This window comes from Dendrobates tinctorius, unplaced genomic scaffold (genome assembly GCF_039654945.1).
Source record: "Dendrobates tinctorius isolate UK_male_01 unplaced genomic scaffold, ASM3965494v1 ptg000143l, whole genome shotgun sequence".
Classification (NCBI taxonomy): domain Eukaryota; kingdom Metazoa; phylum Chordata; class Amphibia; order Anura; family Dendrobatidae; genus Dendrobates; species Dendrobates tinctorius.
In genome coordinates this window covers 28436555-28461969 of record NW_027361810.1, presented here as the reverse complement: position 1 = coordinate 28461969, position 25415 = coordinate 28436555, and the positions used below count along the sequence as shown (strand labels likewise).

Genomic DNA, 25415 nt, shown 5'->3' with positions numbered 1-25415 from the left:
TGATCAGCTGGTATCACCAGAGAAAGCGCTATTCGGCCATACATTTCCAACACAGTATCTGCAGAAATTAAGTAATACCAAAAATATCCAAAGACAATTATGGGCAAAACAACATCTGTTTTCAATTTATCAATAATCCAAATGGTTTTTAAGCTTCCTATGCCCAAAAGGATTTATGGATACAATCAATGTAAACTCCAAAATAGACTAACCAAAGAAGAAAAAGGAGTTATATACAAAAAATAATTTTATAAATAACTATTTTATTATTAATTACCAAAACATGTAAAATTTTGCATAAATTCGTTAAAATACAATTAATTAATACATGTGACCCCAGGTGATATAATACATAACCAGGGCTATACATAGGCAAACATTATCATATGGGCACAATAGTAAATATATCCTATAATTAAAACCATCAATAATGACCATAGACAGAAAGTGATTACAATGGCTTTTCACATGTATAGGGACCTGCCCTTAATATACCGCCACAGACTGCCTAAAACAAGACTGAATAGATCTCATGTTTTTCGTGCTTACCCATAGTGCCTGATTGACCTGGAGCCACGTGTCACCCCTGACGCGCGTTTCGCTCTTGCTTTATCAAAAGGGATATAAACTACTGACAACGTCTTCGAATTTCCAAGCACTAAATTTTGTATGTATTTTCAGAAAATGAGAAATGGTCAAAATAACAAAAAAATGCAGACCTCAAATAATGCTAAGAAAACAAGTTCATAATCATTTAGAAACAACAATACTAATGTTTTAACTCAGGAAGAGTTCAGAAATCAATATTTTGTGGAATAACCATGATGTTTAATCACAGCTTTCATGCGTCTTGGCATGCTTTCCACCAGTCTTTCACACTGCTTTTTGGTGACCTTATGCCACTCCTGGTACAAAAGTTTAAGCAGTTCTTCTTTGTTTGATCGCTTGTGACTATCCATCTTCCTCTTGATTACATTCCAGAGGTTTTCAATGGGGTTCAGGTCTGCAGAGGGGACTGCCCATGACAGGGTTTTGATGTGGTCATCTCTTAATTTTTGTCAGAGCTGTATTATTTATATATATATATATATATATATATATATATATATATATATATATATATATATATATACACACATACACATATATATACACACACACACACACACACCGGTATATATATCAAATCTAGGATTTCCGGGATACAAACACCAGGACTTGGAGCAATGACTGCATTTCTGCATAAATTGTAGTTTTTAGCTGGGGTAAGGGTATGAATCCGCAGCGTGTGCACTAGGGTGACCGGATCTCACATGGGGGGGAAAAAATGTCAGAATCTTGTTCGTCTGGATCCCACAAAACGATTCCCCTTTCCAGATATTGAGATAGCCAAAATTTGAGCTCGATCAAACGACGTTAACCTGTGCCGCTCGTCGCTCAAAGTTTGAAAAAATCCAAATTGAGGTATTTTAAGATTTAGGTATTTTGCATAGTCTGTTAGACTATAAAGAATGTGACAATAACATTGCAGAAATTGCCCTGACCAAATTTTCGAACCATTTGTGGTATTTGAATGCAGAGTTGGTGGGATTATCATTTTTTGATCCCACCATTACAGACAATGAAAAGTTGTTAATGGCTAATAAATTGCTCAGTAGCACAGATGAACCATCAGAGCACGCTAACCTACATGAGTTGATAATTTTACATAGTTATCTAATCTATTCTAGAGCTTTTGTTAAAGTAGTTTTTGAAACGTCAGAATATAATGCTCGGCATTTGCTTACAACTTGCAGGACACATTGCTTTTGTTCTTCATCTTTTGTCAGAAGGTCGTTAAAGTCGGTTACTTCCTACCTCTTAATTTTTCTTTCCTAACTTTTGGCTTTACAACCCTAGCGTGCTCTGATGGTTCATCTGTGCTACTGAGCAATTTATTAGCCATTAACAACTTTTCATTGTCTGTAATGGTGGGATCAAAAAACGATAATCCCACCAACTCTGCATTCAAATACCACAAATGGTTCGAAAATTTGGTCAGGGCTATTTCTGCAATGTTGTTGTCACATTCTTTATAGTCTAACAGACTATGCAAAATACCTAAATCTTAAAATACCTCAATTTGGATTTTTTCAAACTTTGAGCGACGAGCGGCACGGATTAACGTCGTTTGATCGAGCTCAAATTTTGGCTCTCTCAATATCTGGAAAGGGGAATCGTTTTGTGGGGTCCAGACGGACAAAATTCCGACATCGATTTTTTGCGGTCACCCTAGTGTGCACACACCCTAATACTTTACAATCTGTTTTCTTCCATGTCTGTTTCCCTTCGCTCATTTGTTTCATAATGCACCTGATGCAGTAGAGTCCTGTGAATCAGAGTGTGTTATCTCGCCCATCAGCAACGCCAAAAATAAGAAAAAAAAAAAAATCAGCATCCGAGTTAAATTGATTCATAAAACACGCAGCCTTTGGCGAACTTACAGATGTAGTAAATGAACCAATGGATACCATCGGGGGACAATAAGGCTGTCGGCTTAACTGTCAATAATACAATTAGCCACAGTTTAATAAAGATTTAAGACTTGAAGGCCCTCGTTCAATTTGTTACAGAGCTCACCGGCACCGAGAAACTTCCAATCTTCCAGACTTTTTTTTTTTTAGTTGACTGGAAGATATTAAATAGCACGGTGAGATACAAACCAGCGAGGATCACTTGCTCTCTGGCCATGTATTGAAGGTGACATTAAGAAATTGGCATCTTTTATTTTTTTTTATTATAACAATTTTAGGCTAAATATTCTTCAGAATAAATTTTGAAGATATTTTCAGAGCTTTCCTACTTTGACTAGACAGAGTAAATGATTTTTTTTTTTCTTTTTTAAAAAGGAGCTGGGTTGTCTATGCACATAAAAAGTTGTCTGCATATTTTATAAATGGAAAAAAATCGGTACAAAAGTACTAATTTACGTTATTTACTAATTCTGCACCAATATCTTACTTTCAGCGCCGGTTTGCCGATCGTGGACACTCACTCGATCTGATCGTGACATGGTAGGCTGATTTCATTAGAAAGCAGGCCCCCCTTTTTCTGTATCAGACAAGATGGAGACAGGGGCTCAGTTAGCTAATGAACTAAATCGGGCAGCCAGCCCCCTTCTTCGTGTGGATGAGTAATAACACTATTTCTGGACATAATATGACTTGTATCCAGCATTTGTTAGCAGCTTTAACTCCAATTTTTAGCTGCTTGTGGGTGGTCACTAGCTAGTACAATGTCTCCTATACACTTTACATGAAGGTATGAAGAATTCCTGCTCTCTTATCTCCGTGTGATACATTTTCAGAAGCAGCGGAATGGAGGACATTATATAGCAGTACTGAGCAGTGTAGCTGTGGATACAGCTCTCGGACGAGATAAAAGATCTAGTAGAAATCATCAGAATCTGTGTATGTCTCGGTCTCCTTCTTTCATTTCCTCCCCTCGCCATGGAGAGGAATAGGCAGTAATCTGACCCCTCAGTGAGGTGACAGAAGGTTTTGTTTCGATAAAGTCAGATTTTAGATGATTTTCAGAGTGAACGATCAATTTAGGAGGCAAGGGGAGAAGACGTGGCTCAAATAGAAAGAAGCCCATTTCTCCAAAAACATATATTGTAGAATCTATTGTATCCGCTTGTACTATTGACTGACGGAAAGGTTTTTGGGGAGACAGAAGATAGAGACACTAAATAGTGTTGGTGCGCTGCCTGGTATTACAATATACAGCAAATTGTTGGTTTCCTTTATACGAAGTCCACAGTTCGCAGATCCCAAACCGGTTTTTGGCTCCTGACGAGAGCCTTCGTCAGGCTGAGAACAATTTGTGATCTGTGGACTTCGACTAAAGGAAACCAACAATTCGATGTATATTGTACTTCAATACTGGGAAGCGCATCTACGCCATGTCTCTATCCATTTCCCAAACAGGTTCCCTCTTGGTGCGGCTTCCCACTCCCGAGCTGGTTCATCACCCAACCACCCTCTACCTGAGCGCCTCCAAAACCCTCCTCTTCTCTATTGAAAAAGCAGTGACTATTTAAAACAAAAGAACAAGAAGAACAAGGAGGACACCATTATTTGTGGTTAAACAATGTTGTGTTCATGGAGTTCATCTTATTCACTCTGTATAGTAGTCTCTTTGTTATCGATAGTGAAAGATTGCACTGGAGGAAATGATTGTTCATGTATCATACGACAACTAAGTGACCCCTGACGCGGTCATGACGCCGACTGGTAACGCTTTCTCAAATTCAACCACAAACTTGTGGTGATACAACATACAAAAATATTGTCGAAGGACTAAAGTAGAGAAGTTTCCAGTCACCGCCTTTTTAATTTATCTACTTGGTATCAATAATCCAGTGTCTGATGGTTATTTTCATCAAAACGGAGAAATATTATTTTCACATAGACGTTCTTCTTATGTATGGTTACTGGTGGTTTGTGGTGATATAATTATTGGCTGTGATGCCATGGCGCAAATAGTAATATTTACCATCTACCTATAATGAAACCTGAGAACTCTTAAAAGAGGGGTGAGCTCCTCTATTATTTGTCAGGAGCGTATGGCTTCTCGGCGTCCCAGATTCCTGCTTGCCAGGGCAGTGGTAGCCTCCAAAAGATTAATAACTTGGAATACAGGGGCAACGATACTGACCAGCATCAGAGAAGTGCTTGCAAGAAAAGCATTGACTTGTTGCCCTGATCCCCCACAACTAAGTAAAATTGATTATAGTGCACATAAAAGTTCAATGTATCCTGGAGCTCTCCCGATTCTCATGCTTTGTAACTTTGATAGGAAAAACATTGGAAATGGTCAGATAAATATTATTCCCATTAAGGGGGTTGTCCATAACTCCGACAACACCATCTGAATCCCTATGTTTCCCCCCAAATAAATAAATACTCTCCTCTGATGCCAGCAACGTTCCATTGGTGTCGTCAATGGAATTCCCAGTGATCGTGTGACACTGATATGTCACGCAATCTCTGAGGCCAATCAGACATTATCATCACTGTCTCCGATGGGACTAACAATCTAAAATCCCTATCCGTGTCCCTGTCTTTGGAATGTGGGAGGAAACCGGAGTACCCAGAGGAAACTACGCAAACACGGGGAGAACATACAAACTCTTTGCAGATGTTGTCCTTGGTGGGATTCGAACAGCTGCAAGGCTGCAGTGCTATCCACTGGGCCACCGTGCTGCCAGTGTAGAAGAGGAGAGTGAAGTAAGCGCTGATTGGCCACAGGGATCGCCTGACACAATGTCACACAATCCCTGGGAGAACCAGTGTGAACACCGCTGGAAGGACGTCAGCACCAGAGGTGAGTATATGTTAGTATTTTACTGACAGGAAAAAGAGAATGAGAAGGGAGTCTCGGACAACTGGACAACCCCTTTAAATGTACAAGTTGAGGAAACAACAAGATATCGCAAGGAATGCGTCTCCCATAATTATTGTACTAGGCACGCTAAATGCAGTTGTGCCCATAACTTGCACAACACTCTCTGATGAAATAATAGATCACTTCTCTCCAAACAAGTTTTCATTTTTAACCAATTTCACTTATAGAATGCTCTCACTCTCCTTCACCCTTTTCCTTATCCCTGTTTTAAACACAATAGACACCAAGCACTATATCAACTGCTATGTAACTGGCCTGTCTTTTTGACTGGCTGATCCCTCTTAATCAGCATTCTACCAGCACTATAGGTGCTGTAAGATCCCTTCACTTTCTAGATTGCATTCCTCCTGCCTCTATCCAAAGGTTTGCCTACTATGAACTGAAAGAAGCCTCTCTGCAGTGTAGCAGACAGGAGAGCAGGAGCAGAGAGATTAAAGGCCCCGTCACACTAAGCGATCTCGGTAGCGAGATTGCTGCTGAGTCACAACTTTTGTGACGTAACCGCGATCTCACCAGCGAGATCGCTGTGTGTGACAGCGAGCGGCCCCCCTGCCGGTATCGCTGATCGCTGGAAGAAACCTCTGGACATTTCTTTGGTCGCTGGTCTCCCGCTGGCCAGCACGCATCGCTGTGTGTGACAGGCGGGAGACCAGCGATCAGGTGTAAAAAATAATAAAAAAAATAAAAAATATAGTTATTCTCACCTTCCGACGTCCCGTTCAGCCATCCCGCCTCTCTCCACGCTCCGGTCCCAGTGATCCTTTGCACAAATGACCGCGAGACTTTGTTATCCCTCGAGACCGTGACATCTCGCGGTCATTCTCGCAAAGGATCACTGGGACCGGAGCGTGGAGAGAGGCAGGATGGCTGAACGGGACATCGGAAGGTGAGAATAACTATATTTTTTATTTTGATTCTATTTTTTACAGGGATGGCATCAGCGCTAACGACCACAGCGATGCCGGGCGCTCGGCATCGCTGTGCTGATCGCTGGTGAAGCTGTCTGTGTGTCGAACCACTGGGATCAGGTCCTCCGCTCTAATTACAACAGTTCCTGGAACTCAGACTTATCTAATTAAAAAAATAAAAAACAAATCTGAACTGAGAAAAGTAAGTTAATGTGTATGCACAATGTAAGTGCATATTAACACATGACCATTAACCAGAGAAAACAAAAAGCAAAAAACACAAATATCCTGAACTAAAAGTAAAAAATATTCTGCAAATAATGCATAAAGGTAATAATAATAATAATAAGGGTATTTAGTAAACATAATTTTGATCAAAATAATGTACAAGCCATCCCGCCACGTCACGGCAACCCTTGTGGGACAGTCCCTACTCTAGTATTTAAAACCTTTTCACTTGCCAAGTGGCGTGAATGTGAATAAGGGTCGAGCGGCTGAACCACTTGTAACAGCTTAGGCCAGACTGGATGGCTTTCCCAGCTCAGAAAGAGGGCGGTCACACCCATATATGCACTGAATGCACAATGAAATGAATAAAAAACAAATCTGAACTGAGAAAAGTAAGTTAATGTGTATGCACAATGTAAGTGCATATTAACACATGACCATTAACCAGAGAAAACAAAAAGCAAAAAACACAAATATCCTGAACTAAAAGTAAAAAATATACTGCAAATAATGCAATGGACATTATTTTGATCAAAATTATGTTTACTAAATACCCTTATTATTATTATTATCTTTATGCATTATCTGCAGTATATTTTTTACTTTGAGTTCAGGATATTTGTGTTTTTTGCTTTTTGTTTTCTCTGGTTAATGGTCATGTGTTAATATGCACTTACATTGTGCATACACATTAACTTACTTTTCTCAGTTCATATTTGTTTTTTATTCATTTCATTGTGCATTCAGTGCATATATGGGTGTGACCGCCCTCTTTCTGAGCTGGGAAAGCCATCCAGTCTGGCCTAAGCTGTTACAAGTGGTTCAGCCGCTCGACCCTTATTCACATTCACGCCACTTGGCAAGTGAAAAGGTTTTAAATACTAGAGTAGGGACTGTCCCACAAGGGTTGCCGTGACGTGGCGGGATGGCTTGTACATTATTTTGATCAAAATTATGTTTACTAAATACCCTTATTATTATTATTACCTTTATGCATTATTTGCAGTATATTTTTTACTTTTAGTTCAGGATATTTGTGTTTTTTGCTTTTTGTTTTCTCTTTATCTAATTAAAAGTTGTTTTTTTTTTTTAAAAACTCCATTAGTCGCCGACAAACTTCTTATAGAGCAGGAAAGTGTTATAATTTAGATCAGTAAAGTTTGCAGCTTTCAGGTACTTTAAGTCCAACGTAAAGCAAATATATGTATGAAAATCAATCTGCACAAACAAACAACGTTTCTTTACATATTTGCATTTTTAACATGCCTGGGGTCTCTTTTATGGCTTGTTTGGCCATAGTGAAATGAAACCTCATCTATAAATGTCAATAGCACAATGCTCCCAGTCACCTATTTATTACAGAGAATAGCAAATTATTAGATTCCGGGATCAATATGGCGTTAATGAGGCGTCTCACAGACGTGGTCGTACAACGTCAACCATGAAAGTTACCTGCTCCACGTCCAGCTTCATGATGGCTTTCTGAAGATACCGGACACCTCCATGGATGAGCTTGGTGCTTCTGCTGCTGGTCCCTGAAGAAAAGTCATCTCGCTCCACAAGGGCAGTTTTAAGTCCTGTTATATATAAGAAAATGTCAAAGTTACATAGTAATAAGAAATGATAACAGCCTGAACACCGAACATCGCTATCTGCAGCTAATTAGTGCCACTTATTCTACACTGGTATTAGCAGGACTCCAAGAGCCGAGAGACAATGCAAAGTATTATGCCCTTAAGCAGTTGTTCATGACCTTTGGATCTCCAGCTATGGTAAAACAACAACTTCTGGAATGCAGGGAGATGTCAGGTTACAACAGCTAGAAAGCAAAAGCCTTGAGACCACTTCCCTAGAGCCTCAGTATTGCAACACATTCAAGTCTGACATAATGCATCCATAATGTGATCAGGATAAAAAACAAACAGTTCCTAGTATTAAGATATTCTTTAAAGCAGCTACATGGACCATTAACGGCAACAATCACTGACTTATGAGGGAGTGTTGTGGGCATGCTCTGTGATGTATGCAGAGGTCAATGTGCAGAGAGGAAGAGGAGGGGAGATCTAACACCATCACATGGGAATGGTGGATACTGTATAATCTACATATAGGCATTAACTTTGCAATCCTGGAGAGATAAAAAACAAGAAGAGCTCCTTATGTTACCCCGTGGGCAACAGGTGAGAACAAGTTTGAGGGTTGGTCACTCACCTGAACAGGTTGGGTGCGGCGCAACTACATACTGATGTATAATCCAATCATGGCTGCTGTACTCACACCAAAAGCAGAGAGAACATAAGTAAAGGAGAGAGGAGTGCAGTGGATCCCGGGCGCTGCAGCTGACAAAGGTAGGTGGCAAATATAAAAAAATTCCAATTTATTGCAACACATTTCGGAGTATTATTATTATTATGCATTTATATAGCGCCATTTATTCCATGGCGCTTTACAAATGAAAAGGGGAAATATAGACAAGTATAGTAAACATGTGTAAGACAAGGGACACACAAGTACATAAGGAGAGGGGACCCTGCCCGCGAGGGCTCACAGTCTACAGGGATGGGTGAGGATACAGTAGGAGAGGGTAGAGCAGGTCGTGCGGTGGTTCAGTAGACCGAGGATCATTGCAGGCTGTAGGCTTGTCGGAACAGGTGGGTCTTCAGGTTCTTCTTGAAGGTTTCTGTTGATGGTGAGAGTCTGATGTGTTGCAGCAGGGAGTTCCAGAGTATGGGGAAGCACGGGAGAAGTCTTGTATGCGGTTGTGGGAAGAAGAGATAAGGGGGGAGTAGAGAAGGAGATCTTGAGATGATCGAAGGTTGCGTGCGGGTAGGTACCTAGAGACCATGTCACAGATGTATGGAGGAGACAGGTTGTGGATGACTTTGTGTGTCATGGTTAGGGTTTTGAATTGGAGCCTCTGGGCGATAGGAAGCCAGTGAAGGGCCTGGCATAGGGGGGAGGCTGGGGAATAGCGGGGAGACAGGTGGATTAGTCAGGCAGCAGAGTGTAGGATGGACTGGAGTGGTGACAGAGTGCTAGAGGGGAGGCCAGAGAGTAGGAGGTTGCAGTAGTCGAGGCGGGAGATGATAAGAGCATGCACTAGTGTTTTTGTGGTTTCATGGTTGAGGAATGAGCGGATCCGGGAAATATTTTTGAGTTTGAGGCGGCAGGAGGAGGCGAGGGCTTGGATATGTGGTTTGAAAGGATCACCCCAAGGCACCGAGCGTGCGGGACTGGGGAAAGAGCAGCCGTTGACATTGATGGATAGGTCTGGTGGAGGGGTAGCGTGAGATGGGGGAAAGATGATGAATTCTGTTTTGTCCATGTTCAGTTTGAGAAAGCGAGCAGAGAAGAAGGCTGAGATAGCAGACAGACATTGTGGGATTTATTCGTTCCTTGGGTTCTACTCTGCAATAAATTGGAAGGGGTTTTTTTTAGAATTATGGCCCAGATTAACCCGGGATCCACCGCACTCCACTCTCCTTTACCTTCGAAAACCTGTCTGTGAGGATATTGACATGTCAACTAAGAAGCTATCGCTACAGAATATAAAGTGTCAACTTTATCAGAGCCCATAATGAAAACCTCAAGATTTCAAGATTTTGATCTAATACATACAGTGCTAAAAAAATATAAATAAATCAGCCCAAAAAATCTTAATCTTAAAAATGTTAAAATATTAAAAGGTGTTGAGCGCAACAGCTTCCGAAAAAACTGTCTTGTAGGTTCCATACCTCTCGTGACAGCGTCCAATGCACATCCACAGCCGGTGGCTCCTCCACCAATGACCAGTACGTCAAACTCCTTTGTGTTTTCCAGGGTGAGAAATTGAGCTTCCCTGGATGGCAGTTCATTCTGAGTGGTCGCTCTGACCAGCTCGGCGGCTTGCACGTGCGTGAAGTTTGGCTGGAAAGTGCACAAAAAGCATTCTTTAGAATTAAGGAAGACATGTATGTACAGCGGGTGAAATACGTATTGCAAGATATGCGTTTGGAAACCTGGCACAAAGTGCTTTATTTTTCTGCAGCACCTCCACAGGGAAGATTAAGTATTACACACAGTGCCCATTCTAACCTATTAGCCGTCTGCAATGCAGGACAGGTCAGGTCCTCCAGAGAGCGAGACCCTCTTTATCACCGCTTTCCATTCAGGTCAAGGGGATCTTGAAGAGAGGACCCCACAATATAGACCCAAAATAACCTAACTGGGTATATAAAAATGGGTTGTGGAAACTGAACAATTTATTTAAAGGGGTTGCACATAATTAGAAAAAGATGGCCGATTTATCCCCAAACCAGCATCACACCTTTCCACAGGTGGTTTCATTTATTGCAAACTATACTGAAATTAATAAGATCGGAGCTGCAATACCAGAAGCAACCATTGGTCAGAAGTGATGCTGTCTTAGGAAGATGGCACTCTTTTTCATGTATGCGTTTTAGTTTTTTGTTTAAAGCCTTCCCACTTTTTGAAAGTTTGAAATAGACCCCACAGGGTTAACCGTACACGAGACACATGTTCACATTGGATCTATCCAAGATATAGTTTTTCTTTAAAGCACAATGACACTGACTCCACCAGCCATGAATCCTGACCCGAGGGCAAGTGCAGGGTCTCCGATGACCTCCCATCACCTGCGTCCTGTATCCCTCGCCCTCTTCTTGACAAATCAGTGATGCAGTCATCCAACCTCAGTTTGCGCCTAAACTGACCCCCAACTGTCTCATTCACACAAGTCACAGCGAAAAGCGGAGAGGAAATAAAAAAGAGAAAGATATCGGTATATCTGAAGGACTGACGAAAGACTGATGGTAAAAGCAAGAGATCATTTTAAAAAAATTTATATATTAAAACATAAAATAATATATTTCTGAAGTTAGCTAGGATTTAATCTTTTTGTAATCTTGGGTAAAAAAAAAAAAAAAAAAAAATCTATGCAATTTTTAAAAAAAAAATTTTTAATAGTCAATATTTTACTTTTTTCAAAATTTTTAGGCTAACATAACAGATTGAAAAGATAGTAAACGATACTCACATTCTATTTACTATATCTGGTGATCCAATTGATCTTAAAATCATCATTTTGTCTTTGTCACTGTATCTTTAAGGATATTAGGGACAATTTTTGGTGCATTTTTAAACTTAAATGCATTTATTTTAGGCTAAAAATAAGATTTGCAATTGGGTTTCATCGATATTTTTGCATTGTCTGCCTTCTATACTCTCCATGTCATACTGTTTTTTGTTGCCTTCTATACCCTCCGTGTTCTACTGTTTATTTGCTGGCGGCAGAATGAGTTAACTGAGAATCCGTGAGTGAGCTTGTTTTGATAGGGGAGTTAGTAACCCTTTTCATCTGCCTTTTTCTGAAATCTTCTCAGCTAATTTATGATCACATAAATCTTCAGTTCACCTTTGACATCATTTCTGGTATTAAATCAGCAAAAAGCAGCTCAGCAAGGCAATTACAAACTCTTGTCAGAACACGTTCACTATCAGATTCTCAGTTAAAGGGAGGTTTTTGATATGTAATCTGAGGGCAGCATGATGATGTAGATTCCTGCGATGTATCATTTACTGGGCTGTGAGTTACTGTTTCAATAAAATCAGTGTTTTATCAGTAGGAGAGTATCACTACAGGACTAGGTGTCTGGTGCCTCCTACTCAACTGCTCTGTATAAACCTGCCCCCACCACTGATTAGAAGCTTTATGTTAGTATACTGTGTACACAGAAAAGCTGCCAATCAGTGGAGTGGGCGGGGTTATACAGTGCTCAGCATTCTGAGATCTGCTGCAGAGAAAACTTTGATTGTATCAAAAATGACAACAATCAGACCAGTGAGTGATACATCGCTGGAATCAGGATCACTGCCCCTACCTCATGCTGCTCTTAGATTATATAGCAAACATCTGCTCACAGATTCCATTTAATGTATTCAACAGCCAATAATGTGCAGGAAAACTAAGAGCTTTAGAAGCCAAATGTTGCGAAAATTTTAATTAAACCAAATGACAAAAAATACATTTTGCCCCAAAAACATGTATTTAAAGTATATATTAAAAAGAGAGTCTGCATCTTTTACTTTTGATATATTACATGGCTAATTTAAGGTACGGTAACCGGGTTGGATCGGGACCATGACTGGTGCAGAGTAAACTTTTTGGGTACATGGATTATATTATATATACACACATTTTAGTAAATTTTTGGTTTTACACTTGTATTATTTTTATGCCATTGGGCATTAAAATTCACTTTTTTGACTTCATGTGCTGTTTCCCTGCTTTTTATTCTGCTATATCTATATCTCTATCTGCAGCAGCCCCATCAACAAGATCCTGCCTTTACCATACGGCGCCATTACATGATCGGTTACCCACCAGCACTGCACACAACAACGCTTCTCGGGAACAATGACTCTATACATAAAGAAACGATATATTGACGACATTTTTTTTTAATTTGGACAGGTGATGAGGAGACTCTCTTTCATTTTTTCGACTATTTGAATGGATGTGTTACAGGTTTAACTTTCTCTCTTCACCATGATTGCCACTCTATAAATTTTCTTGATACCTTGATCATAGTAAAGTCCGATGGCTCCATTGATACTGATTTATATATTAAATCCACTGATAAGAATAGTTTGTTGCACTTTGAGAGCTGTCACCCGAAACATATCAAACGAGCATTACCTAGATCACAATACGTTAGAATTGAAAGGATAGTCCATCCATCAGGAGTATGAGATTAAAGGAAATTGAGGAACGTTTTCGGAATAGGGGTTACCCCAACTCCATACTTAAACATGGGGGTGGACCAACCCTACCTAAGGAGAAAGGACGTAGACTAGCATTTGTAAGCACATTTCATCCATTTAATCGTTTGATTAATCAATGCATTTTGAAGCATTGGGATTTGCTTGGGGAATCATATCCCAATACTTCTGAATTTTCTATGCAACCTATAATGTGCTATAAACGTCCTAACAATATAAAAACTTTTTGGTAAGGGCCGATATTGGTTCAAGCAAGAAAGAACCTATCCAAAGGACATTGACTACACCCCGGAACGGAACGTTTCAGTGTTTGGGGTGTTTGCAATGTTCTAATGTTGCTAAAAGGGAATTCTTTTACTCATCCTAGAACTGGATGACGCTATCCCATTAAGGGATATTTCACATGCGATTCATCGTATGTTGTCTATCTTATTAAGTGCCCATGCGGTCTCGGATATGTTGGGGAGACTACCCAGCATGTCCGGGACCGCATCTCTCAGCATAAATCTACTATCAGGTGCGGACGTACTTTATTACCCATTCCGTCTCATTTCTTATCATGTGGCCATTCGGTTGCCCAGTTGAGGTACCAGGTTATTGATCAGGTTCAAATGTCAAGAAGGGTTGGCGATAGGTTAAAGAGATTGAAGGAGCGTGAATCCTTTTGGATTTACATGCTTCAAACACTAAACACCATTAGGACTTAATAGAGAGTATGAGGTCTCCTATTAATAATAATACCATTAATTACCTCCTAGGGGTTACGATTATTATTTATTGCTAAGGATTAATATTGTTCCTCTCTCCTCTGTATTAGTATGTATTAATATGTATTAATAGGTATCCTCATTATTATGTGCATGTATTTTTCTGTTTGATGTCTTATTAGACTTTATGATACACTCTATGTGCTGATTAGTTTTTCATAAAAGATTGTCTTTTTTTTTTTTAGATAACTTAACGGTTTCCCGAGATCCGGTCACAGCGCTTTGGTGCCAAAAGTCAGTTTTGTCCCAACACTTTTCGTCACGTCCTTGCACGTCTTGGAGAAAAAGGTTTTCTTTCTTCACTTCCTCTGGCTGCTTGTGCCGTTTGTGAACGGCGCATGCGCGGTTCATAGTGGATAATACCGCCCCCTCCTTCTTTGTCCCTTTCCAGCTGTCTCCGACAGCTTGGGAAGGCGCCTGCGCAGTACACAGCGGGGAACGCCGCTCTCCACCCGGAAGTATTTTGATCATGCATGTATTTAAGGGACTGACGGCTCACGGGGCGTCCACAGCGCACCACGTTACCGCACTTTCCCCTGACGGTCAGGATATGTACTCACACAATAGGTACGTTGCTTCTGGGAGACAATCTTTGATCCTTTTTTTGTCTAGTCTTTTATGGCACGTGTATATACATTTTTTCTATGTTTTTTGTTTCATAGTAGGTGACTCTTATGGGTCACTATTGAACATATATCCAGTCAGCATTTAGGACCCGTTTGTCTTCTATCTATTTACAGGTATTGAATACATTTTGCATCATTTTTTGTTTTACTATATATCTTATATATGTTTGGGCGGATATATATACTCTCTCTTGTGAAAGTATTTCTTAAATCAGAATATTGCACTGCATTTGATAACTCTGTTGTGTGCTATATATCTATCATGTATAATGTATTTGATTATGACACTGGAATATACTATATGGACCTTTTATTTTTTATTCTTTATTTTTTAATTTTTTTGTTTGCATAAGAATATTTGCATGTATCTGAAAAATTTGTTTATTATTGCAGATAATTCCTTGATAAAGGCCTGCGAGCCGAAACGTTGGATAATTTTATCTGTATTTATCATTTTCTGGTCCGCTGAAATTCTGAATAAAAATCATTAGCAGCTACATGCGTTTATCCCTTGAAAGTTATATGAGTGTGCCGGGGTTATTTTTTCTACTACTTCTATACATAAAGCGACTGTTGTGAATCCACCTTATGATGATACGGCCATTGACAAAAAAGGTTTTTTTATGTTTTTTTTTTTTTAAACACATGTCCCTGCTGCCAGACAGATAAGTCACAAGCCAACCGCTATGTGTGACCCTACCCTTGGAACTATATATATATATATATATATATATATATATATATATATATATACACATACATACACACACACACACACACACACACACACACACACACATAGTAAGTGTTTTGTTTTTTTTTTTTACTGAATGTATGTATATATTTTTTTTTTTTTTTTTACAAAGCCACCACAATTACATTTAATGAATCCACCGATTCCTCGTCAAAAGACTAAAATCTACAAAAGTGAACTTATGAAAGCAAATGTTTGATTAGGCACACATTAAAGATTTCCTAATCTCAGGGAAACATTTTATTCATTTTGCATGCAACCCTCATTTTAAAATGATTAGATCAATTTCCCCCCCGTTCTCGGGCCCCATTAGAATTGCAAATTTTTCCCAGCCTTCCTAGACATTTGCAACTTATGGTGTAACAGCAAACAAGATCTAATAATTAGTGTCTATTTCTGAAAGAAGTGCATATTTAAAGACTACAGGCAATTAACAACCAGGTTGTCCTGTAATCACCACCAGTATTAATTTGAGTGTAGTGCTGAATTTCATGCAAATTACTCTCTTCTTAAACACCAACTGCTTTCATTCTCGCTGGCGCGTTGAGATCTCGCTAATGGAAGAGTTAATATATGGAGCCATTTTATTGAAATTTATTTATTAGCACGGAGGCGGCACCTACTTTATTCAAGAACTCGGTTTTATTCATTGCGTTTTAATATGGAAATTATTTTCTCCTTGTAAAAATTAGTTCAGTCTAAACATCCAGATAAAGGAGCGCAGTGTAAATCACGCTTAATCTAAAATATTAAATACAATTAACATTACTCATGAAGTACGGGAGAAAAAAAAAAAGCAAAGAGATGCGGTAAAAAAAGAAGATGGATAACTGTGGCGCAACCATGGTTCCCAGCATAGCAGAGGTGTAGAGACGTGAAGAAACCGTAGTGGGATGGTTCTGCATTATCTGGCTTTTCCTTATCCCAAACTGTGAAAGTTTAATAGAATGATGACCCAAGATGAGAAAATTGGACCATGGTGCAAAGGCTAGGTCACTTACTCCATGTCTGCTGGATCAGAGCCCTGTGAGCTCCCTCCTACCTCCTGGCATCTGTCGCTCCTCCCTTGATTAGCCGGCCTGGTGGGATGACATCGTTGCACTGTGACCCACATGACGTTGCGCCAGACCTACTAATCAAAAGATGAACCACAGATGCCAGAACGTAGGAGGTGGTTACATAATTGACTTGGCTGCTGGACCAGGGTGTTGCAAATTAATTCGCTTGTTCGCAACCTTAAAAAATGACAGTGAGATACACCACTACTCATTTCATGTCCATTCTATCATCCTAGCTTATCTACATAATAACTGAGCTTATGTTTCAGGTTGTTCATAATTTTGTCCACACTGTGGGCCCGATTCATCAAAGCTTTTCTGCCAGAATTTTGTCCTAAAAAGCTTTGAAAAGTTGCAAACTTTGGGCACAAACAGATTTGCCAAATTTTTGCACACTTATGACGTTCTCATGCCATCTTTGCCTGGCTTAGACCAAGTTGGCAGACCTGAAGAGTTGCAAATCCGGGCTCATCAAATTCAAGTTGAGCAGCGATTTTCCTTATGCCACGAGTCTTATGCATACATACATGCATACTTGACAACTGTCATAAATAAAAATAAGGAAATCATTTGAAATTCAAAATTTGTAGCTTTGTAAATTTTTTTCCCAAAAATTCAATTTGTGGATAATTGCAAGTACTCCAAAAAGGTCTAAAGGCCCCGTTACATTTAGCGATGCACCAGCGATCCCGACCACGATATGACCCGGTCAGGATCGCTGGTGCATCGCTAAATGGTCGCTAGTGAGCTGCCAAACAGGCAGATCTCACCAGCGATGCAGCAGCGGTCGGCGGTCTTCACTTACCTGTCAGACGCGGCGAGAGTGACCGTCTTCCGCCCACGTCCATGGCTCGCTCGTCGGCGCCAACAGGAAGCCGACGACGAGAAATGGACCAGGCCGATCTCGTGCGATCAGCGATAGCCAGCGGGGGAGCCGATCAGAGGTAAGTATCACATGTAGCGATATCGCTAGTGATATCGCTGCTGCGTCACAAAATCGGTGACGCTTTAGCGATATCGCTATGTGTAAAGGGCCCTTTACACGTTGAAATCTCCTAAGACTGTACCCAACCTCTTTTCAAGCTCTTTAATGCAAAGTCAGTCTTAGTATTGTCAAAGTGCCCTTAACATATACAGCTGCGAGTAAACAGAGGGTAATCCGGCTTTGAGTAAACAGAGCGTAACCACTCTTCCTTGCGGTACAGTCATACACTATATGCACAATTTGTCAGTGTTTTATGGCTTTCTCTCCCTATCTCTAAGACTAAGCTGTGACATTCTTTCATACCAATTCTTTCCAAAAAGGCTGCTGCATTTCTTGCCTCTGCTTTTTTACAAGCTATAATAGTCCCTCCTGCATGTCTGTGCTATATCACGTGATATGGCAGCTACAAGTCATTACGGTGAAGCTAACATGGTCGTGCCCAAGGTCATCCGATCATTCTCTGGATGATGCCATATTCGGCAATGTATAGAATGGTATCAGGCCATTTTTGGCTATTAGTGCAAAAAAAAAAAAAAGTTTAAAATTTTCTGGGCTCAACAAATTTCCAAAAAATTTGACACAAATTCAATTTGCATAAAATTGATTGGTTCTTCTCTATTCATAGAAAGTCTGAGGGGCTCCTGTAAAAAGGAAGAATTTACGTATCAGACAGGTAACAGAATCCCAAATGCTCTTGCAAGGCGCATGCAGGAGGTATTGAAGTGGTGTGATAAGGAAGAGGCGCTTGGTCTCATACACTATTGTTCCTATGCTTCTAGAATCCGAAACACAAAAGTTGGTAAGTATGCTGTGTTTTCAGAAGGTGCAACTGTGACTGGGCCCGTGCGGGAGAGGGACCCGCCAATGCCAGGGTTGGATGCGAGTCTGAGGATGTACATTCGGCTAAATTGTATTGCGGCACAGAGACCCACCAGGTAAATGCACCACAATAAACGCCAGCCAATCAAAGACTAGCAGGTGATGTCATCATGCCAGTCACAGGCGACGCACAGCAGTGATGTAATGCATCATCCATAGCAGGAACGCCAAAGTCAGCTGCTGGTCTCTGCGCCGGCTATAGAGGAGGACACCGCATGTCGTAGGAATGGTGTCCTCCTCTATGGTTTTTTACATGTGTTAGAGAACAGCGGCAGAACGGGAAGCATTATTACAGAATGCACTCAGGAGCTGGGACATTACAGTACACCAGGAAGGGGCCAAGGATGGGAGACATTACTGGAAGGTGCCAAGATGGGACATATATATTAGTGGAGGCCATTACATCAGGATAGGGGACATTATTACTAGATAGGACTCAAAATGGGAAATATTATTGGAAGGTGCCAGGATGGGAGACATATTACTGGAAGGGGTTAGGATGGGGGACATAACGCCAGGATGGAGGACATTATTAATGGATGGGGGCCAAGATAGGGGACATATATAACTGGAAGGGGCCAGGATGGGAGACATTATGCCAGGATGGGGGACATTATTAATGGATGGGGCCCAAGATAGGGGACATATATAACTGGAAGGGGCCAGGATGGGGTACATATATTAATATATTACTGAAAGGGGCCAGAAAGGATGACATTAGTACAGGATGGGGGACATTATTACACTAGGGGGGAAGAAGGGGCAACATGCATGTCTTTATAGGATTTAGAACCCTACAAGGGCCCATACATCTGACAAACATGCAGGTTTGGGCTTAGGTCCACATTTTGCACTGGGGCCCATCGGACTCTAGTTATGCCACTCTGTATATGCATATTGTAATAGAGTCTTGACCTTCCTCATCTGTCCTGCATTATATCTAAATTATTTATTTCTCTATTATACCTTCCCTAGGGGTGGAGACAATTTTGCAAGGAGAAGCAAATTAAGCCCCATTTTCTATAATAATGAGGGGGCAAAAATAATACATTAAAAGGGTAGAGGGAATGCAAAACTGAATTTTCCGCTTTCCCCGTCGCGCCTCTTTAATGTAATTGTGCCTGATCCTACCTTCTTTGCAGCAAATCATGACAGATTAAGTCACTTATACAGAAGGATTTTCATCGGCGTGCCAAGATGTGACAACAAAACCGAGCACGCCTGAAAGGTTCTTTGAAGATCTGCACAAGGACCCGATTTCAACCACATATGAAAACATAATTGCTAAGAATACATTCAGGAATAAGAAATAATTGAAGTGCTTCATTTTTTTCTTATCCAAATTTAAGCACCTTGTAAAACTCAACAAAAGTCTTTTCACTGATGAACCAACATGCCAGATTAGCCAATTAGAACACCTAATTAAAAGAACTTAATCATCTTGCTATAGTAAAACCACTTATCGCAGCATTAGTCTGAGTAAATCCCAGTATGACTTTCCCCGCACAACTTCTGTCATTTGATTAAAACAAACTACTTCATTATAGCCCCTATTCTTGATATTATAATCCAAGTGGCACTTCCTGTGATGAAATAAGTGTATTTCCCTTCCTCACAATTATTTAGATCAATACAATTAACAATAAAGGAGAATACAATGCTGCATCAAAAGAGCTCGCCCAATCAATAATGGGCAATTATGGAAACGTGCTCAGCCAGTTAATGCCGTCTACTATCAAAGCCACCGCGCGTTTCCCTTTAATTAACGGAACGTCGCACAAAGCGGAATAACTCTGGTCTCAGAACAGAGCGGCTCATGTTTTAATATAAAATTATTTGCATCACTTTGTAATATCAAAACTACTTCTTCTATAAGGATTGCCTTTTTAACGTAAATTTTTACCCCCTGGAATCCATTTATTACTGGCCCGATAATAAATTATTAATAAATATACAGTCATAAGAAAAACTAAGTATATCTTCTTTGAATTCCATGGTTTTATCTATCAGGACTAGTAATGAGTGAGCGTGCTCGGATAAGGTGTTATCCGAGCATGCTCGAAGTGCAAATAAGAGCGTCTTCGGCGTGCTCGAACACTATGTTCGAGTCCTCGCGGCTGTCCGACAGCCGCAACACATGCAGGGATCGCCTGTTTCTTAGGTAATCCCTGCATGTGTTGAACAGCCGCGAGACATGCAGCCGCGAGGACTCGAACATAGTATTTGAGCATGCCGAAGACACTCGGATAGCAAACGAGCATGCTCAGATAACACCATATCCGAGCATGCTCAGCATCACTAATCAGGACAAAAATAAAAAACCATACAGTCCTTTGAAAGGCAAAAAAATAGGCAATTAGTATCTCAGATGAGCGACACATGACAAATTACACTGCGTCATTACTTAACAAAAACTTGGCCAAAATGCAGACACAGCGCTGCACACGTGACTTGGAAGTGACTGTAAATGGGGACTTCTCACCCTCACTCCTCCACTCATTTATTGCTATAGACTGATAATTACATAAGGGCACCCTACAATTCACACTTCCACACCACTCTTCTTTCTTGAGCACTTGATAGGTAATCTTTTTGCCTTCTGGCATACACAGGGTAATACAACCAGCCTACACTTTCTCTCTTCAAGGTTGTGGGTATGTTTAGGCTGTGTGCACACGCTGCAGATTCACCTGCGTTTTTTCCGCGCGAATTTTGTAAAATACGCAGGTAAATGGTTTATCTGCGGATTAGCCTGCGGTTTTCCCCTGCGGTTTGACACCTCTATAATGGAGAAGGTATGAAACCGCTGCGGATTCCGCACAAAGAAGTGACACGCTGCGGGTTTGAAACCGCAGCAAATCCGTGCGGAAAAATCCGCACTGTGTGCACTGCGGTTTTTGTTTTTCATAGGTTATAATGGTACTGTACATGGCAGCAAAAACTGCTGCAGATCCGCAGGGCCAAATCTGCTGCGGATCCGCAGCAGAATCCGCAGCGTGTGCACACACCCTCGGAGCAGCAAGGATCAAGGTTATAAAATTATAGATCTAATATGCAGAAAATAAGGTACTGTGCTTAAAAAGTCAGAAAAACAAGTAATAGGCTAGTTTCACTCTAGCGTTTATGAGCGCAGCGACGGCCTGCGCACGGCCGCCGCTAAGCCCCGCCCCCTGCCGTGCCCCCACCGGTAGCTCCGCCCACCGGCGCATGACGCTGCATGCGCCCTGCGTCCCCTATCTTTATCACTGGGGGCGCAGGCCGTGGCGCAGTATGCGTTTGGCGGCGCATGCGTCCTTTTGACGGTGCGCCGACCTGCGCCAAACGCAACCTGCTGCAGTTTGGTTGCGTCGGCGCACCGTCAAAAAGGCGCATGCGCCGCCAAACGCATACTGCGCACGGCCTGCGCCCCCTGTGATAAAGATAGGGGACGCAGGGCGCATGCAGCGTCTTGCGCTGGTTGGCGGAGCTACCGGCGGGCGCGGCAGGGGCGGGGCTTAGCGGCGGCCGTGCGCAGGCCGTCGCTGCGCTCATAAACGCTAGTGCGAAACTAGCCATAAAAAGACATACATAAAAAGCAAAAACGGTATAAAATAAAAGGGATAAATGAAGACGATTAGATGGGGGAGCAATTCTTTCCAAAGGGGGTCAACGCAGAAATTCGAACCGATCTACAATTCATGTGGTCTCTCCTGGATCTGACAATGAGTTTTTCTATATAAGATAATACAAAAGGTCCCATCCATACCCCTCAGCCCTCCTCCAGGTCAGGTAAGAGGAGGATGGCTAATTGTATGTACGGAGAGATGGAAGCAGGACCTAATTCTAACTAAGGCTGGTTTCACATTTGCGTTTTTTAGCGCTGGAAAAAAACGCACACCTGCGCATGCGTTTTTTCCCCTATATTTAACATGGGTGCGCATACCTGCGCACTGGTCAGCGCATGTATGCGATTTTCATGCGCTGCGTTTTTTTGGGGTGTGCGTTAGGATTTTCCAGACGCAGCATGTTGCATTTTTTGGCCCTGCAAAAAAGCGCATGCGCACATATGCGCACGTTTTGCGCTAAAAATGGCCATTATAGCCTATGGATGCGCATATGTGCGCACTGGCATGCTCATGTATGCGTTTTTTTGCATATGCGTTTTTTTTTTTAAACCATGGAATTTAGGGGTTTGGGTTAGAGTTAGGGTTAGTTAAGGGGGTTTAGGGTTAGGGTTATGGTCAGGGTCAGGGTTAGGGTTGGGGTTTGGGTCAGGGTTAGGGTTAAGTATGGTTTTGTTAAGGATTAGGGTCATGGTTAGGGTCAGGATTAGGGTTAAGTATGGTTTTGTTAAGGGTTAGGGTCAGGGTTAGGGTTAGGGTTAGGGTTAGGGTCAGGGTTAGGGTTAGGGTCAGGGTTAGGGTCAGGATTAGGGTTAAGTATGGTTTTGTTAAGGATTAGGGTCAGGGTTAGGGTCAGGATTAGGGTTAAGTATGGTTTTGTTAAGGGTTAGGGTCAGGGTTAGGGTTAGGGTTAGGGTCAGGGTTAGGGTTAGGGTCAGGGTCAGGGTTAAGTATGGTTTTGTTAAGGATTAGGGTCAGGGTTAGGGTCAGGATTAGGGTTAAGTATGGTTTTGTTAAGGGTTAGGGTCAGGGTTAGGGTTAGGGTTAGGGTCAGGGTTAGGGTCAGGATTAGGGTTAAGTATGGTTTGGTTAAGGGTTAGGGTCAGGGTTAGGGTTAGGGTTAGGGTTAAGTATGGTTTTGTTAAGGGTTAGGGTCAGGGTTAGGGTTAGGGTTAGGGTCAGGGTTAGGGTTAGGGTCAGGGTTAGGGTTAGGGTTAGGGTCAGGGTTAGGGTTAGGGTTAGGGTTAAGTATGATTTGGTTAAGGGTTAGGGTCAGGGTTAGGGTTAGGGTCAGGGTTAGGGTCAGGGTTAGTAAAGTCATGGTTTGGGTAGTGTGAGGGGCCACCTAAAAATGTTGGAAAAAAACGCAAACGCGGTAAAAACGCGCTAAAAACGCATACAAACGCATAAAAACGCTGCGTTTTTTTCATGCATGCTCATAAAAATGCTTGAAAAAAACGCAGCAGTTGTATGCTTATGTATGCGTTTTTTCAATGCGTTTTTTTGCGGGAAAAACGCGCTGCAAAAAAAAGCAAGTGTGAAACTAGCCTTAGGTCATATTTTCCCACAAGAACCTTCGAGTGGAAAAATATGACCACCATATTTCCGAGCATACTTTCACCATCCTAGACATATAAAACATGACTGATATGTCCAAATGTATGGTTATTACAGATTATTCAAAGAGTGGTGTGAAGCAATCCTAAGACACAAGTGTATAAAGTTGAAAGAGAAGACCTACTGCAGGGTATTACGAATGAGCCTACTGTCAGAAGGTGCTTGACCAGCACTGTGGATGTGTGCTGTGTTTTACTGTGAAAGAGATAAAGAGATTCTGTCTATGGGAAGGAAGTGCTGCTGAAGTGTTTGCTAGCAGAATGTTGCAAATAGCCAGTGTTACCTCATTGCTGCAAGTCATGTTTCCACCCTTGTTCAAACCAGTAAACTCTTAAAGAGACATCGCAATCACCAAGCTCATTGACCCCTCGTGAGTTCTGTGTCAGAACGATGGAGCCCCGATCAATGAATGAAGAAATTAGAGCAGAATACTGGATAAAAATGTGTTCTGGAGTTTCATGTATGTAGAAAAAGCTCACTATTATAATGTAAAATGTGGGAATATGGAGGTAGGGCTGCTACAGTTTGATGGACAGCTCAGAACTTTGGCTCTGTGATTCGAAAACATCTCAAGAATTGTGATAATTTTACTAAAGTTTGTATGTGGCAGATTTCATCCAAGTCATCCTCCCTAATTTTAACTTTAGTTATTACCTTTCTCTTTTTCTCAGTCAGATGAGAAAGACCAAATACAGTTGCCACTGCACCCCCTCCAAGGACAAGGGTCCCTTGAATTACGTTCCGGAAAGCCATTTATTTTCTCTAAAAGAAACGAAAAAAAAAATATTAATAATACACACTTAAATGGGTTGTCTCAAAGTCAACTCATATCCATAGACCTTATTAGGGTACATGAATGTCACAGATAGGGGTCTTCTAATTGGAATCCCCCATTATGAGACAAATCTGCTAAGTAAGAGCTGTATTGGCAGACCAGGCCTATAAATATAATATGCTCTACCATTGATTGGAATGGTTGGCATTAAATATGTACCGTAAGTCTAAAAAAAATGCTTTCCCCAGTGATAGCATATGAATTTTAGGAGCCAACCGGTGGCGATCTACTGATCACTAGGAATCACTAGGACAGCCATCTTAAAAAGGGATTTCCCATAACATACAATGGTTAGTTGGTTGAGCATGCACAATGCCAAGGTCTTTGAGATGTAGGGAGAAGGTCACGCACACGGCTGCTTCCACCGGCATGGAATGGAGCAGCGGGACATTTTCATGGTAGCAAATCTATTCAAGCGCCTTCTTATTGTGTTGTAGAGAAGGAAGACCTACAGACCATCATTCTAGTGATAGCTATCCCAGAATAGGGCCCCCCAAAAAAGAAAGATGAAACTACAGAAATAATAAAAATAATAATAATAATGATGAGCATACCCAGGATATAAAGGGATCAGTCTCTCAATTGCCAGCGAGATGCTGCATATAACCTAGACATGGATCTTATTCCAGTACCTGCGTGACTTTCCTATACACGTTCTACGTGCAGAATGTCCTCACCAAGGAACTTTTATAATTATAAAAGTCTTTGCTACATATACATTACAGTTTAAGACTGTTACAGAACAGTTGTCCTTGTTGCTACATGGTGCCATATATATTATTTTATTTAAAGGCTAGTGATGAGCGAACATATTCAGATGTTGTGTTACCTGAGCATGCTCGTGTTCTAACCGAGTGTTTTCGGCATACTCAAATAATATGTTCGAGTGCCTGCGGCTGCAAACAGTCAATCCCTGCATGTGTTGCAG

General features: G+C 41.2%; 1 protein-coding gene across 4 annotated transcripts in view; it reads right to left on the bottom strand.

Annotated features, from left to right (window-relative positions):
- The window catches only part of GPD2 (glycerol-3-phosphate dehydrogenase 2), a 262935-nt gene that overhangs the window by 198189 nt on the left and 39331 nt on the right, over positions 1–25415 (bottom strand). For 3 of the 4 annotated variants that reach the window (XM_073545647.1, XM_073545650.1, XM_073545648.1), the window contains exons 2-4: positions 24307–24414; positions 10319–10490; positions 8037–8161 (exon numbers count right to left, since the gene is read on the bottom strand). In XM_073545647.1, the coding sequence (XP_073401748.1) occupies positions 8037–8161; positions 10319–10490; positions 24307–24405 (396 nt within the window). In that variant the 5' untranslated portion in view covers positions 24406–24414. The remainder of the gene's footprint in view (positions 1–8036; positions 8162–10318; positions 10491–24306; positions 24415–25415) is intronic. The other variant, XM_073545651.1, reaches the window with a different exon arrangement.